The sequence below is a fragment of the Sus scrofa genome, chromosome 5, assembly GCF_054392235.1.
Source record: "Sus scrofa isolate SSC_HxYL_T2T_F1_AM1 chromosome 5, Sscrofa_HxYL_maternal_Yorkshire_Landrace_v2.0, whole genome shotgun sequence".
In the NCBI taxonomy this organism is placed as follows: Eukaryota; Metazoa; Chordata; class Mammalia; order Artiodactyla; family Suidae; genus Sus; species Sus scrofa.
Window position 1 is genome coordinate 33,259,976 of NC_139387.1, and position 17,181 is coordinate 33,277,156.

At 43.7% G+C, this 17,181-nt stretch overlaps 1 protein-coding gene across 20 annotated transcripts in view; it reads left to right on the forward strand.

Moving 5' to 3' along the window:
* Positions 1 to 17,181, forward strand: part of TBC1D30 (TBC1 domain family member 30) — a 318,685-nt gene that overhangs the window by 88,451 nt on the left and 213,053 nt on the right. For 5 of the 20 annotated variants that reach the window (XR_014803508.1, XR_014803510.1, XR_014803511.1 and 2 more), the window contains 2 exons: positions 5,965 to 6,061; positions 11,687 to 11,816. Coding sequence is in view for 6 of the 20 variants with exons in the window: in XM_021091948.2 (XP_020947607.1) it covers positions 495 to 1,279 (785 nt within the window). In the remaining 14 variants the exon portion in view is untranslated. Of the gene's footprint in view, positions 1 to 494; positions 4,030 to 5,964; positions 6,062 to 9,561; positions 9,758 to 11,686; positions 11,817 to 17,181 lie in introns of those variants that run through there. The other 15 variants (XR_014803516.1, XR_014803515.1, XR_014803514.1 and 12 more) reach the window with 4 other exon arrangements.

Genomic DNA, 17,181 nt, shown 5'->3' on the forward strand with positions numbered 1-17,181 from the left:
CTGCATTTTTACCACCTTCTTATCACTTCTCTCATTCTACTGTCTCTCACTTAATAATATGCAGTGTGTTGTTTTACTGCTTCATAGAAGCTGACAGCTGGGAATCCATATGGTCAGAGTGTTTGACTTATTATTTTAAAAAACTCTTCAAAGATTTCCTGGATACAAGACCTCAGAGGTTGCTTCTCAGAGACAAAAGCTCTCTGTGAAAAATGTTAGGGACTCTAATTAGTTATGAGAGGTTCGAGTCTGTTCATTTTTGTATCCTCAGCCCCTGCCATGGGGTTTGAGGAGACTCTTTGCAAAAGAGGGATTAGGAATCACAGGCTCTGGGGGTGGAATTCAGTTTCTGCTGCTTCCAGTTACATGACTCTGCTGATACCTGGGGAATATGTGGGCAGGGGGTCTGGGGCCAGCCTCTGTGTATCTCCTGTTCCATGAAGTCCATCTTTCTTCGCGGTACCTTTCACACCACCTTTCAACATTTCTTTCAGACAAAGGGCCAGTGACCAGCATTCTCCCGTCTCAGGTAAACAACTCTCCAGTTATAAACCACCTTCTTTTAGGCAAGAAGATGAAACTGTCCAACAGAGCTGCCAAGAACGCCGTCATCCACATTCCTGGTCACACAGGGGGCAAAGTCTCTCCTGTCCCCTACGAAGACCTTAGGGCCAAGCTCAATTCTCCGTGGCGAACTCACATCCGGGTCCACAAAAAGAACATGACGAGGACCAGGAGTCAGCTGGGCTGCGGGGACACTATCGGGCTGATAGAAGAGCAGAACGACGGCAAGACGCACAACCCCGGGGCTGCGGAAGCCTTTGCCTCCAGTTGCTCGGTGACAGCGGGAAGGGAAGGCGGCGGCTCCGATGGCGGCTCCGGGAGGACCCCGCAAGAGCAGTCTCCGGAGCCGGGGCTTGGGGAGGCCGATGCCGATGTGTCTGATGTCCAAGTGAAGCTGGAAGCCTTGGAACTGAACCCTAGGGATGCTGCTGCTGAAACTGAGCCCAAGGGGCACCTGCCCTGCCTGAGACCCTTCCCAGGGCCACCAGATACACCCGGAGGAAGCAAGGCCACCGGCAAGTCTCCCCCAGGCAGCCACCCCAAAGCGCCCATCTTCAGCCCCTTTCCCAGCGTCAAGCCACTGCGGAAGTCAGCCACTGCCAGGAATTTGGGACTCTATGGTCCTACTGAAAGAACCCCAACCGTGCACTTTCCTCGCATGAGCAGGAGCTTCAGCAAGTCCAGCGGTGGAAACAGCGGCACTAAGAAACGGTGACGTGTCTCAGAAACAGCGTAGGGACATGCACCTCTCCACCGTGGTTGGAAGGGTTCCGGCTGCTTGGCTCCGAAAGAGCTTCAGCTGCCCAATGAAAATGAATAGATGGGTTCAGAGATGAGCAACAGTCCATAGCGGTGGGAATTGGAACTTTTATAATGGGACCTAGAGTAGGGATGTCTTCCCACCGACTGATCACCGATACAGTGGCAGAATAAATAATGTGGCTTTAAAGTGTGAAGTTTTTCCAGCTTTTCATTGTGAGCTGTTTAGAAACAACTTTGTGTGTAGACTGTTAACCCCTCTTCCTTCCTCCTGTTCTGAGGGCCTTTCAGGGCCTTCTCCCCCATACCTTCCAGTTCTCTGGGTGTTTTTAAACTCAAGCATGCAGACACTAGCTTGCTAGAACAGAAACTAAAGAGAAAGTAAGTTTCTTAGTTGCAAAAATCGTTCCTATTTCCCTCTTAATGTCCTATTGGGAGCAATGTTTGTGTATTTCCTTGAGGAATTTCTTTCAGCCAGTCTCAAAACTTTTTCTTTTTTTTATTCTTATGCTATAGTGCAGGAGAAAAATCTAGATAGCCTTTCTTTCACTGCGCAATGAAGAAAGCCTTTCTCTGTTGAAATGTAGGTTGATCACTGATTTGAAGGTCTTATGCAGAGGACACAAATGGGATATGCACTAAGCAGTTGCTCTGAACAGCTTGCTGATTCCACTAAGCTTTGCCTGAGGTTCATGTTCTCCTTTGAAGGAGAGTTTGGGTCCTCCGTGGTGGGATGGCTCGATGGGCTCTTGTCCAGCTCCCTCCATCAAGCTGCTCATTCACCTACCAGCTCTCCACAGCAGGTGCCGGAGGCTTCTGCTCAAGAGCCAGATCATGGCACCCACAACTCTGTTACTTGAATTTTGTGCTTTTTGGAGGTTAGAGTACTTTGGTACTTGAATACTGCCTTTCCTTGGAGAAGGCCCCAGTGCTTTCTAGCTCTCTCTCACCCACTCCTCCCTTGGTCCCAGTGGGTCAGAGACAGCACCTGTTATCTCTACTATGCAGATGGGAACTCTGAGCCACACAGAGGTGACGTAGCACTTCAGATACTCAAGGTAAATACTCCTGGTACTCAATGCGACTCAGCCGCATTCCCTCTAGTGCAATAGGCACATTGCATGCTCTTTGTACGCAGATGCATTGGCTGCAGAGGTTCTAGAAACCAAGACTGGGAAGCCATTCACTGCTCTCCCTCCTGACTCAAAGGACTCTTCTCCCGATGGCACAAAGTCATATGATGGCATTTCACAAAACCAGCTCTGACCTTACTTGAAAAGGTAGTTCATTTAAAAAATGCTTCATGTAGCCATCCCTTTGGCTGGACAAAGGCTTCTTCCTCGATCCTCTTCTCATACCATCATTAGAAGAATAGCCTCTGTATCTTTATCCTTCTCTCTGGAAGATGGTAGCCAGGCCTGCGTGCATCTTGTTGATGTAGTCAATATTCATTTGAGCTATTTGAACTGTTAATTCTGACACCAAAGCTGTAGTTTTAGGAAGGATTTTACAAGGAGAGGTACTAAGATTTTTTTTTTTTTAATAATAAAATAGAGAATGTGGCCCTGTGGGCTTTTTCAAACAGGAAACACAAGAATGATATGTACAATGAGAGGAGTTATCCCTTTTGTAGATGGAATCTGAAGACGGAAAATATGACTAATAAGCTATTACAGTTTTGGGCTTGAATTCTGTGCCATCCAAAGTTAGCATGCAGCTTCTTAAAAAGCAACCGCGCCCACAGCCTGTGTCTTGGGAAGGGTGTAGGTGGGGAGTTGGGATTACTTTGCATACCTCCCTCCAACACCCCCGGGGACAAGACGCATTGCATTTTCCAAAGTTAAGCAAATGACATAATTTTCTTCCATCTGCTGAACTTTACAGATAAGAATGATTCCACCTTATATTCTTTTCTCCTCCCTCATCCCAAGTGAGTCACGCTCCCCTTGAGGGATGTCTGACTTGAATAGAGAACTCTTCTTTCCTGCCTTGAGTCAGCTCCCAGCTTCCAGAGGGTCTGGGTTCAGGGAAGTGAGTATTGGGATAGAAGCCACTTAACTCCAGTTCTTAGGCTTGTGCATCGCTGTCCACCAATGCTCTGTGGGTTCGTAGCATACGTTGTACCCGTTTCCCCATGTGGGTCTTCCCGAGAAAGGGATGGTTGAGATGGCACGTGATTTGGGATAAATATTTGTTGAAGGAATGAATACATTACTGCAAGGACAATAGTCCTTTGAGGTAAAAATGACCTTGTCAGGATTGAAAAAACCTGTTTCTAGCGCTCTGTACCGTTCAAGTGCATGCGTTGTACCACGTAATCACCATGTGAATTGGTCAATTTATGAGCTTTGCCTACTTTAGAAAACAAAGAATCTGCCGTAGCCTCTAGCACACAGCATGTACGAAGACCCGTATGGACTTTGATCTTTGTCTGTATTGGACACTCTATGCCAGCACCAGAAGTACCCACCAAGTAGCAGTTTCTTTCTTTTTAGGTAATGTCTGTACCCTGTCAGCACTTATGCCGGGAGTCAAGACTGCAACTCTGTCCTCATACAAAGGCCTCCAGATAACTTAAACCTAGTTTGTAATGTCAATCAATGGGGCTGAAACTGGAATCTTGTATTCCCCCTTTTATTGGTCTCTCTTGTTCTAAAGAACTGTGTTGATTATAAAGATATATGCATAAAGATTCTCCTCGTTGTAGCTAGTGTGACATTTTTTTATCTGAGTGCCTGTGAGAACACCGCTGTGACCTTCCCCACCCTCTTCTCTTTTCCCTTCAACTTTACCCCCACCTTGGTCATGTGAACTGGGGAACGGCCAGTAAATTCCCTCGGCCCCAATCTAATCCCCGGGTTTCAGGGTGTCCTATGACCTGCCGAGAGCTTGGCAGAAGGGTGGGTTCCTCAAGGATGTGGGTTTGTGTGTGTGAATGCGTATGTGTGTGAGCATGTGGGTGTATAAAATTAACCTGTAGACCTGTCATTTTTCTTTGTTTTAATATAAAAGAACAATAAGAATGCAATTTAGCTTCCTGGTCTTATGGATTTGAGATGAACAGAGAGCCAAGGTTAAGTGTACAGCTGCTGCCATCTCCCCTCATAAAAATCTCCCTTTACTCTTTCTGAGCCACTTTTTTTTTTGCTACCTAACAGCCATCATCTGAGGCAGCATTTTAAATATATATATTGTGTTTCTTAATAGAAAAATGACACATATTTTGAGAAAATTTGGAAAACAGAAAGGTCATAAGGAATCATTGGTATTTTGGTGTGGGTCTCTCCACTGTGTGTGTGTATGTACACACATACCACTGTTTACAAAAAGGTATTTTGAGAAAACTAGTTTAAGCTTTCTTTCCAGTGAATGTTCTTCTAAAATATCATTTTCTTTTTCTTCTTCTTCTTTTTTTTTTTTTTTTTTTTGTCTTTTTAGGGCCATACCCATGGCATATGGAGGTTCCCAGGCTAGGGGTCAAACTGGAGCTGTAGCTGCCAGCCTACACCACAGCCACAACGCCGAGCTGCATCTGTGACCTAGACCACAGCTCATGGCAAAGCGGATCCTTAACCCACTGAGCAAGGCCAGGGATCAAACTTGGCATCCACATGGATATTAGTCAGATTCATTTCCACTGAGCCACGATGGGAACTCCTATAGTATAATTTTCTTTTTCTTTCTTTTCTTTCTTTCTTTTCTTTTCTTTTCTTTTCTTTTCTTTTCTTTTCTTTTCTTTTCTTTTCTTTTCTTTTCTTTTCTTTCTCTCTCTGTCTCTCTGTCTTTCTCCTTCCTTCCTTCCTTCCCTCCTTCCTTCTAGGGCTGAACCTGTGGTATATGGAAGTTCCCAGGGTAGGGGTCGAATTGGAGCTGCAACTGCAAGCCTAGGCCACGGCCACAGCAATGCCAGATCTGAGCCATGTCTGCAACCTACACCACAGCTCACAGCAACACTGGCCAGATCCTTAACCTGCTGAGCAGGGCCAGGGATTGAACCCTCAAGTCCTCATGGATACCTGTTGGGTTCATTATTTCTGAGCTATAACGGGAACTCCTACAGTATCATTTTCAGTGATTATTATTTCATCATGTGTTTATGCCTGAATTCACCTGTTGAAGAGGTTTTTTTTTTTTTTTAAATTGAAGTATAGTTGATTTATAATGTTGTGTTAGTTTCAGGAACACAGCAAAGTGATTTGGTTATACATTATCTATCCACTTATCTATATTCTTTTTTCAGATTACTTTCCATTATAGGTTATTATAAGATATTCAGTGTAGATCCCTGTGCTATACAATAAATCCTTGTTGTTTATCTATTTTATATATGGTATTGTGTATTTCAAACAGGTTTTTTTTTTTTTTTTGTAGATAGTACTGGGGAGAACATCCTAATACTTATATCTTTGTGTATAGCCCTAAGGATTTTCTAAGGGTATTTTCATTGAGGTGGAGTTGCAGGGTCAGAAAATATGTGCATTTTAAAGATATATATATATATATATATATATATATATATATATATATATATATGCCAAATTGCCATCCTTAAAGATTGAACTTACTATGCTAGCAGTCAACAAGAAAGCCTATTTCTCTACACCTCTGGATGAGGCAGTAGTTTCTTTTTTTTTTCCCTAGGACCTCCAGCATTGATAGAAGCAGTGATAATGGGCATTCATATCTCATTCCTGACTTTTAAGAAAACCATTAAGTGTGATGTTTGCTGAACTTCCTGGTAGGTATCTTTTTTATCAGGTTAAGGAAAGAACCTTTTATTCTTTGCTCACTGAGAATAATTTTTTTTACATCAACAAATATTAAACGTTATCAAATGATCTCTAATTGCATCCTCTGAGAAGGAAGTAGTGCTTGAGCCTTGGTATCGTGAACTTGAGAAAATAACCATTACCAGATTTCATCAAGGAATATTAATATTTTAGAGTCGGAAGTGATAACAGTAAAAGTTTTATGTGGAAATTTTCATTGCAGTATTAAATTTACTAGAGGAAGTTTAATTTTTTTTGCTTTTTAGGGCTGCACTCGCGGCATATGGAGGTTCTCAGGCTAGGGGTCTAATTAGAGCTACAGCTGCCAACCTATGCCGGAGCTACAGCAACGCCAGATCTGAGCCGCATCTGTGACCCACACCACAGCTAACAGCAACACCGGATCATTAGCCCACTGAGTGAGGCCAGGGATCGAACCCACAACCCCATGATTCCTAGTCGGACTTGTCTCTGCTGTGCCATGACAGGAACTCCTATGAGGGGAAGTTTAGAAACAATGTAAACATCTGAGAATACAGGGAATGTCTGGGTGAATTATGGTTAATCTACGGGATGGAAATACAGTGGCCGTGAGTGTTTGGGCCACTGAAATGGCAGTTCTCTCTTATCTACATGTGGCAGTTCAGATGAAAGTTGAAGCAAATTCTGGAGTTGTAGAGTCACTGGGATACAGCTGTGGATTGGAGGCCCTTACTAGATGACTGCTAAAATCAGAACCATGCAGTGTGGCTCTTCCACAAAGGCACCTATCCTCAACTAGATGGGGCCCCATAGACTGTTGGGGTGGGATCATCTCCCAAGAGGTTCCCTGCTTACTACCTACTACTTCTTTCTTGGTGCTCAGCTCGGATCAAACCCACTGACCTTTTGCAAAGTCATGCTCCATCCCATTCTCTTCATCCCTTCCAGCACAGGCAGATCTTATCCAATTTCTTGTGCTGTATCAGGGGCCTGGAGAGTCTTTTTTAGGTTAGAAAGCCAGAAATTGGCTATTTCTTAATATTTGCATTCCTTCTGTATATTCCTATAACACTTCTGTTTTTTCTTTAGGCAGTGTTGAACCTTGGAAAGTGGATCAGTTTCCTAAGGAGCCAACATTTCTCTTGGTAGGGATTAGTTGATACAACCCAGGTGTCTCTGAACCTCCGGAGAGTCTAGAAATCTGTATTAAAACAAAACAAAGCAACAAAAAAATGCCTTAGAAATTCCAGTACTGGAGTTCCTGCTATAGCTTGGTGGGTTAAGCATCCTCTGTTGCTGCAGCTGTGGTGTAGGTCACAGCTTGGACTCAGATTCCACCCCTGGCAAGGGATCTTCCATATGCTGTAGGTATGGCCAAAAAAAAAAAAAAAAAAAAAAAAATCCAGTACTGAACTATATTTGGCAACCAGTGGTCAACCTATTTTAATGGTCTTTCAACCAGTCTCCTCTATCCCACTCCACTTTTCTCAGTTGTGGTGGCTGCACATTGTTGCCAGTGATCCTTCTAAAATAATCAGACCATTCCTCTGGTCAGCACCCTTCGTTTGGCTCCTGTTTTCTGGAGGATGAAAGCTAAAACCCTTGTCTTAGCTTGATCTGGCTCTTGGCTATTTTTCCAATTTACTTTCCCATCATCTTTCCCATTCATTGTCTTCTGCAATCTTTCTTCATCAACACAAGAATATCAACCATTTGTTGAGACCCTACCTGCTAGACACTGTCCTAACTCTTTTATATATGTTATATCGGTGACTAGTCCTCTCGAGAACCTCCCAAAGCATATTATCCCTGTGTTAGAGAGGATAAAAGTGGGTGAGTGGTTATGTCCTTGACCACAGTCATCTCATGGTAAATAGCAGAGTTCCCATCCCTCTGACACCAGAGCCTGCGCCTCTGCTTTGCACTGTTTGAACTTTGTACATAGCAACTTGAAATTCTCTGAAGGCTCCTTGCTCTCCCAACACCTTCATAACTGTGTATTCATTAACCTCTGCCTGGGGCTCCCTCCTTGCTCCAGTCTGTCTCGGAAACACTCACCCATTCTTTAGGTCTTATCACACACACTAATAGGGTCAGATGCAACCCATGCCACTTTCCAACAGTACAATGTCGTGTAAGTTTCTTAACGTCTGGGATGTTCTATTTCCACATCTGAGGATAAGAATTCCAACCTCATAAGGTTTGCTGTGGACTTCTGTTATTTTTGCTGCCTAGAATTAATTAACTTCCTTTGGCTACAATGCCCTGATTTTGTCTGGGGAGCCAGTTCTCCTGCAATTCTGTGTACATCTGATGAGGTTGATGCCCCAGGAGCACGGGGCCCTGAGCTAAGACACTCAGGGATCTCCCTCTTCCCTGCCATGGTCAAGCACATGGGCAAAGAAATTCAATTTCTGGCAAAGAAATTCAATTTCTGGGCTCTTGCTTTGAACTCTTGGGGAAGCTGATTTGCTAATTTTTAGTGAATTTGAACCTGGAAGGAGAAAGCCTAGGAGTTGCGGCTGGCAGTGGTCTTGTACTGTCTCCCCATGAAGGGTGAGTTTCTTAGAGAAATGAATCAATCTTGAATAAACAGAGCTGAAAAACAGAGACCAAGCCCTTTTTATATCAGATGACCCCTGGATCAGGCCATACCTGAAGCTAAATTAATCTCTCTACATCATTTATTTCTTCAGCCAACATTTCAGTTTTTGCTTTTAGTCTATTTGGTCAGGTTTTCTATCATACAGATTAAAAACCTCTTAATTGAAACAGGCACTTGCCGATGATTATAGGTTAAAAAGGCCTTTGTGGGTACAATCAGTAAAAAGCAGCTAATATTTTTAGTTTATAGTGATTCAGACCTCTCCTGAGCTCTGTCTGTTATTTTTGGCTCAGTCCTCCTCATCATAATAGTAGATAGTGTAAGTTAGTGACAGAGTCGGGGAGTGTGGTTCTTGTTTTATGAAGAGGGTTTTTTCCTCCCACCTTTGAGTCTCCTTTGGGCTTGCATCTCCTTGCCATAGAAGGAGGGAGGATTCTGAGTCTGAAACGATTTTCCACCAGTTTGACCTATTGGTCCAGGCACATCTGCATTCAGAGCTGGTCCTGTGGCAAATAGAGCAACTGCAAGCAAAACATGAAAGGGTTGCTTTCACAAAATTCCACTGTTATTATTATTATTATTATTGTTTTAGGCCACACCTGTGGCATATGGAGGCTCCCAGTCACTCCACAGCCACAGCAACTCGGGATTCGAGCCGCGTCTGCAGTCTACACCACAGCTCATGGCAACGGTGGATCCTTAACCCACTGAGCAAGGCCAGGGATCGAACTCTCATCCTCATGGATCCTAGTTGCATTTGTTTCCTCTGAGCTACAAGGGGAACTCCAAATTCCACAAAATTTGGGAGTCCAGAGATCATATTGGTGGAACTGCCCTCAGAGAGTGTAGAGGAAACAGAAAGCATCCCCCTACCTCCCTCAGGTACCCAGGCTGCTCTCTTGCTAAGAAGGCTCTGGCACAGCTTTGACGGCATCTCCCGGAAAGCAGGAGAGCTGGCTGCGGGAATGGGCCTCTTGGGGACTTGCCCACCTGTTTGGGAGCACAGGAGAAGCACCTCTTGAGGATTTCAAGAAACCCTTGCCCAGTAGTAGGAGGCTGGGAAGACTTGATGTAACAGGTACTGTCTCAAAATACGTCTGTGAGAATAGTGGTTTGAGTCATGGCTGTTACAAGGGACCCTATCTGGACCAAAAATTTGCTGAAGTCTGTGACAAGTCAGTTTGCTGATAAATGTGATAACTCCACAAATGTATATGGAACAGAACCTAGCAAGGGGTAAAAAGTTTAAAGTTTTTTTTTTTTTTTTCCTTTCCCACATGGAGCTATGAACTGGAGTTTCTAATGTATCTCTCAAGTAGGAAACAAATCACAGAGTCATGGAATTATTTTTTTATTTTTATTAATTTTTTTTTTTTTTTTTTTAGGGCCGCACCCGAGGCATATGAAGGTTCCCAGGCTAGGGGTCGAATTGGAGCTACAGCTGTTGCCTCATACCACAGCCACAGCAATGCAGGGTCCGAGCCGAATTTGTGACCTATGACGCTGCAGCTGTGGCAACACCTGATCCTTAACCCACTGAGCAAGGCCAGGGATCGAACCTGTGTCCTCATGGATGCTAGTCAGATTCGTTTCTGCCGAGCTGCGACGGGAATTCCTCATCTGAAATTTACTTTCGTGCAAGACATGCACCAGTTTCTCTCTTAACATTTTTTTTTTATCCAGATGGTTACCCAGTGGCCCAAATGCCATTTATGAAACAGTTCACCTTTCCTTTATTGATCTGAAATACCTCTTTTATCCCATATTAAATTCCTGTATGTTTTAGGGTATATTTCTGGATGTTCAGATCCACAACAGAACCTAGTATTCCAAGCAAATCTGAGCAATAGCAGAGCAGAGCCACTCTGGCTATTGTTGGTGGGGGAGGGTGGAGAGAGCTCTCCACTTGGTTCTCCTTTTGTTGCCTGAGGTCACCCCCATGATGCTCTGTGGAGGCCTTGGGGTTCTGGAAAGCAGTGTTTGAAAACCACGGATCTGGCCCACTATCTATCTATCTATCTATCTATTTATTTATTTATTTGTCTTTTTACTATTTCTTTGGGCCACTCCCGTGGCATATGGAGGTTCCCAGGCTAGGGGTCCAATCGGAGCTGTAGCCACTGGCCTACACCAGAGCCACAGCAACACGGGATCCGAGCCGCGTCTGCAACCTACACCACAGCTCACGGCAACGCCGGATCATTAACCCACTGAGCAAGGGCAGGGACTGAACCCGCAACCTCATGGTTCCTAGTCGGATTCGTTAACCACTGCGCCACGACGGGAACTCCCCACTATCTCTTTATCATGGATGACAACAGTAGCTCAGAGTAGCTAAGTGACATACAGTGGTGTTCTGATAAGAAACCATATGTATTCCTCACCTCCCCGTGTGCATGGTATATGCCATTGACATTGAAGCTGGGGTGTGTCACAGGAATTTGACAGAGAGCACAGAGCGATGTCAAGGACCCCAGTGTCACAGGTCCTCCTGCAGGTACTTGGGGGAAAGATGTTTCAGGCAGAAGGAACAGCAAGTACAAAGTAGATGGGAAACATATGTGTAGATAGAGACATAGGAAGGCACAAGATAGAAAATAGAGACAGTGCAGTTCCCATCGTGGCGCAGTGGTTAATGAATCCAACTGGGAACCATGAGGTTGTGGGTTTGATCCCTGGCCTCGCTCAGCGGGTTAAGAATCCGGTGTTGCCGTGATCTATGGTATAGGTTGCAGATGCGGCTTGGATCCTGTGTTGCTGTGGCTGTGGCGTAGGCTAGCAGCTAGAGTTCCGATTCGACCCCTAGCCTGGGAACCTCCATATGCCGAGGGAGTGGCAAAAGACAAAAAAAAAGAAAATAGAGACAGAGATGGAGAAAGATTAGCGTATGCTTCACCTAAGGGTAGGGAAATTTTCACCTGGTGTCTGTTTATATCACAAATATATTCCTATGTTAAAAGTGTCACAGCCAACCACGGACACATCATATTGTTTTTTCTTTTCATAGCACTCCCGAACTGAGTGGAATCACTGCTGAGAGTTCCCAATAAATGAGCATTTCCTGCAGAAATCCCTCTCCACTTCAGCCGCTGTGGTTTAGGTTTTGGTGCCAGCAGCCCACGGTTTTGACAGATACGGTAACTCTTCAAGTTTCTGCAACTAATTGGGGGTGGGGGTGGGATAACCTGTGTGGTAGAGCCTTGTAGGTGGTGAAATGTAAACTCTGCACCCAAAGCCTTCAGTCCCAGAGAGCCTGGTCCTGCCCTCCTTTTGAAAACTCTCTCTGAGATGATCTCTGGAAGGGGCCCCCTCAGAGAGGAACCGTCCCCACTGGGTGCAGAGAATAGTGTGTCGCTTGGGTTTGCCTCATATGTAATCTTGGGGTATCACGGAGGGACACAGTGACTATGATGTCACCTTGAAGGATCCTGAAAGGTCACCAAATGAAAGAATAGAAGCGCTTTTAAGAGGATTTTACTCAGCGTCAGAATTTGTAAAAAGGCTTGCCAAAAACCAATTCAACCTATGATGACGTAAAAATAACTAATGATTGTCATACCCAATCATTGGGTTTTCAGGTTTTAAACAGATATTTTCTAAAAAAGGAATTATACCAAGTGAACATTTTAGTTTCCTTGAACTGGCTCTCTTCCAAAACACAAAAGCCTAAAACAAACAAGAAAAACCATACCAAAAACCAACTGCATACCTCAACCCAGAGAAATGGATGAATTCTTGTAATAATTTTATTAGTCAGAACCAAGCTTTGTTTGTGCCATAGAGAAGTGGGGATCTGGCCTTCTGTGTGGCCTGGGTCTGAGTTTTGGAACCAGATGGAATAAGGTAGGTTAGGGATGAAACATCTTCCTCCTTTCTGCAGGTCAAGGTCATGGCTGCAGCAGCAATTGGGTTTTCATGTCCAGGTCCCTCGGGCTCGTAGTGTGTAAAAATCCTCCCAGATTCTGACAATGAGCTGACTTGCGACCTGTAACTTTCCTGTACTGATCTTGACAGCAGAATATCTGGACTGGTGCTGTGGATTACAGCTGCAAACCTCAAAGTGTGGTCTGGGAACCCTGAGGTCCTTTTCTGGGGTCCCTGAGGTCAAAACTACGTTTATAACAACACTAAGTTGTTACTTGTCTTTTTCACGCTCATTTTCTCATGAGTGGACAAGGCATGTTTCAGAGTCTACATGATGTGTGATATTAGAACAAATTACACGCAGAAGGAGATATGAGAAATCAGCTGTCTTCTAAATAACCAGGCATGAAAGGAACTTGCCAAAGTGTAAAGCAATGCCACTCTCTTATGAAATATTTTTGTTTTGGAAAATGAAGCTATTTTTCGTGAAATGTTATTTACCTTAATGGATTTAGTGGTGTCGTTTTAAAAAGAATTCAAATATTTTTGAATTGACTTATAAAAAAGTAAATATAAAAAATGTATATAAGCTTTAATCTCTTTAGGGCCCTTATACTTTTCAAGAATTTAAAAATTTTAAGAATTTAAAGGGTTCTAAGACTAAAAAGTTTGAGAACTGCTGGTCTTTGGGATAGTGAAAGAAGATAAACCCAAGATAGCATTGATTACCTCTTGAGTACTTCCTGTTTGATGGGCTTGGTGCTAACATAACAGTTTACCTGATTTAACTCTCAAAACCATCCTAAGAGTGAGAAATGGTGTTCCTTCTTATGTTACACATGAGGAACCTGGCTTAGAGAAGGTAAATACCTCCCTGGAGGTCATAGAGTACACAAGTGGCAGAGAGTGGAACTGAACCAGGGAGGGTGGTTCCAGCCCTCACACCCTAAACCACCTAGTGATAGTGCTGCTAGAAGCTTGTGCCTTCCCCAGCACAAGGGGCTCAGTCCCTGGCCTGGGAACTTCTGGATGCCCCGGGCATGTCCAGGAAAAAGAAAAAAAAAAAAAAAAAAGTAATGAGAGATAACTAAAGATGAAAAAACCCCACAAAGATTAGTGGAGGGAGTCTTGTTTTGCAAGTGTCTTAAGAGTCTCAACTCTTTAAATAAACAAAAACTGAATATTGTAGATTATGTCTGATGTTTGATTTATGCAACAAAAATCACAGACCAACAACAACCTCATGGATCTGTGTTTAGGAAAGAAACCTTGGCTGTATCAAGGGCTAAATGAATGCAGAGTTAGCTATATTAAGTGTTTAGCAATCTCTTCATGCACCATTTTAATGATACCTTGTTTTACTGACTTTCTATCTTCTGACCGACTTCCTATGGGGTCTGGTTGGATAAGCCGTACAAAGGGAGGAGAAGGACTGGGTTTTTGGTTTTTTCCCTTCACTCCAGCACAGCACGGTGTGATGAACTGAGGTAACCACTAGGTGCCACTGTTGCTTCGTGTAAATATCACCAGATGCCTCGGTTCTAGCAATGCTCTGGGAATTTTATTCTAAAGGGCTCAGGGTGTTTGTGTGAGGAAGAGGCCAGGAAGTCTCCCATGGGGCCCTCCTTCCTCCCTGGCCCCACACTCCCCTCTTGTTACTTTTCAAAAGTATATAAAATTGGCTCTTGGATAGGGAGCACTGAGGTGCAAAGTTCCCAGGCAAAGATCATTATCTTTGAAGAATGACTTCACAATCAGCTTGTGTGTGGGCATGATGGGGAAAGCAAGTGCTATGGCTGATTTAGGCATAAAGCAGTACCCAGCATCCAGTGCAGGTGACGGTGTCACAACAAGATGCTTCACGTCGCCGCTGACCTTGGCTGTGCAGAGGGTAAAGTGGAGCCTGGAGCGAAGCGGCAATCTCTCTTTGAAGCAGAGGATGACAGCTGAAAGAGCTCTTGGCAGTCATTCATTTCTGTCTCCCACTTAGTACAAGCCATTCTGTGGTACCAGCCTTGGGTAACCCAAGCTGGAGTACCTGCTGAAATACTCTCCGGTACTAAGATTCCTACTTCATTGGGCATCTGGTTTCATGGTGGGGCAGCTCTGTTAGAAAGTGTTAGGCTGAAGCCCACCTCCTTTCGACTTTCCTTAGTCATCTCTCATATGATTTCCAGACTCTTCAGCATCAGCTCAAGGGTAATTCAGTATTTGAGCAGCTGAGGTCACCTGTGCTAAGCAGTCTGGGGCATCCTCTGGAAACTACTGGGATTGTCAGTGTCCTTCTTATGATGTCTTTTTTGGGACGAAACATAACATTTCAGATGAGGTCTAATACATGCCAAGTATAGGGACAATTACTTCACTTGATCTTGAGGCTTCCATCTACTATGATGTCTGTCCATTTGAATTTGAGTTGGATTTCAATCCCCAGGGCTCTTTGGTCAGGATCTATGTCCGGGCAGTTTTTTTCCATCCTGGACTTTTTTCATAGAAATTTTCACTACAAACCAGGTCTTTATCTTTCTCCATCCATTCATTAAATTAGTGGGTATTGGGGACCTCACAGTCCTGCATGTCACTTAGCTGGGAGGTCTGACAGTTATTCTACATTTTCTATTATTTGGTGTAGCTGACCCTCCCAGGACTGTGCCATTTGCAGACTTGGAACGTATGTCTGTTCGGACTTCACCCTAATTCCTGCAACGTGACTACTTGTGCTTGTTTGTTCTACAGGAACTTTAGAAGGAGCTGACTAAGTTTCATGGAATCTGATTCCTCAAGGAATATGAATGAAACTCAGCTTGGGTTTGGGATCCTATTCATCATTATGTTTTAAAAACAGTGCTTTAAAAAGTTTCAAGTGGTTACTTAATTCCACATTTTTAGTAAAATTTGGTACTTGTAGATATGTGGTTACATTTGAGTTCTTAGAACAGCAGTGTATAGGAGGGAAGTCAGAAATAAACACTATGGAAGCATATGCCGTCCTATACATGTGGGGCATTGCGGATACTTAGTTTCTGGAGCTCAATTATCATTTGGAGAAACAGGACCTTGAAGGCCATTTTTAGTATAACCACAAGAGTTTCTGATGTAGAAGGATGATCAGAAGCTAAGAACAGACAGCCGCCTCTGCTTCATGGGGAGTGAGTAATGAAGCCATCTAGAAATGCATCAGGCATCTTTTTTTTTTTTTTTTTTTTTTTTTTGTAAAGACATTGACCTGAGTTCCAGTTCTGGCTTCATGTGCCTTGCTGTGGTAATCCACTAACACCACACTAGCCAGGTCAGTGCTCGTTCCTATCACTGGCAGACGCAGCCAAGTTCCAATGGTTCCAGCGCTCACTAAGCATTGGGCTAAACCCTTGAAATGAACTGAGTAATTAACATATTAACTGAATAAATACTAGATTGATTATTAAATATTAGCTATTTTGTGTGTAGAGGCTTTTGTTATGATGAGGTGTAGAGCTAGAAACAGCTCTTTCCTCGATTTTGGTCCTTAGCTACTCATTTTGACAAATGACAAGAGGAACAATTAGATAATGTTGCAGTTATCCCATTTCAGATGTTACTCAGGCGTGTTGATTTGGTATTTCTATGTAAATATGCCCTATTCATGTAACACCTAGCTTTCCATTTAATTTAAACTATTATGCTATCATAAATAGGAAAACAGGTGGAAATTAAATGGAGAGAAGATTTGGAACCATAAGAACTATATGTGATAAATTAGTGGGCAGTTAAGCATAGTGATGAAAGAAATATTTACATTATTCTCAAATATTCATTCGGGTTGCTTTGCTGAGAACAGACAGTAGGAGGCCAAGGGTGAAGCCAGGGAGACCAGTTAGGAGGCTACTGCAATAACCCAGGAGTGAGATGAGGGTGACTTGGGTCAGGGTGGTGGTAGTGGAGAAGATGAGAAGTGGTTAGATGCTGGATGTGTTTTGAAGACAGAGTTAATAGCATTTCTTCACAGGATGAAGGATGTGAATGAAAGAGAGAAGTCATGGAGGGCTCTACCTGGTGTTCCCGTCGTGGCTCAGCAGTTAATGAACCCAACTGGCAACCACGAGGATGAGGTTCCATCCCTGGCCTCGCTCAGTGGGTTAAGGATTCGGCATTGCCGTGAGCTGTGGTGTAGGTTGCACATGTGGCCTGAATCCTGCGTTGCTGTGGCTCTGGCGTAGGCTGGCGGCAACAGCTCCAATTAGACCCCTAGCCTGGGAACCTCCATATGCTTCGGGTCCAGCCCTAAAAAGACAAAAAACAAAACAAACAACAATAACAACAACAACAAAAAACAAGTGGAAGGATAGGGTTACCTTTAACTGAGATGGGAAGACTGCATGTTGAATTTGGGATATCTGTTTGATATGGAAGTGAAATATTTAATGTAAAATTGTACATTCTAGTCTGGAGTTCATGGGGGAGGTCCGGACTGGATATAGGAATTTGAGAATCATCGGCACACAGATCGTATTTAAAGCCCAAAGACTGGAAGGGATGACTAAATCTAAACTACGTACAGGAGAATTTTCTGTAGACCTAGAGGAGGGGTTCTCAACCAGATGTGATTCCTCACTCCATCCGGGGGATATTTGGCTTTGGCTGGAAATATTTTTGATGGTC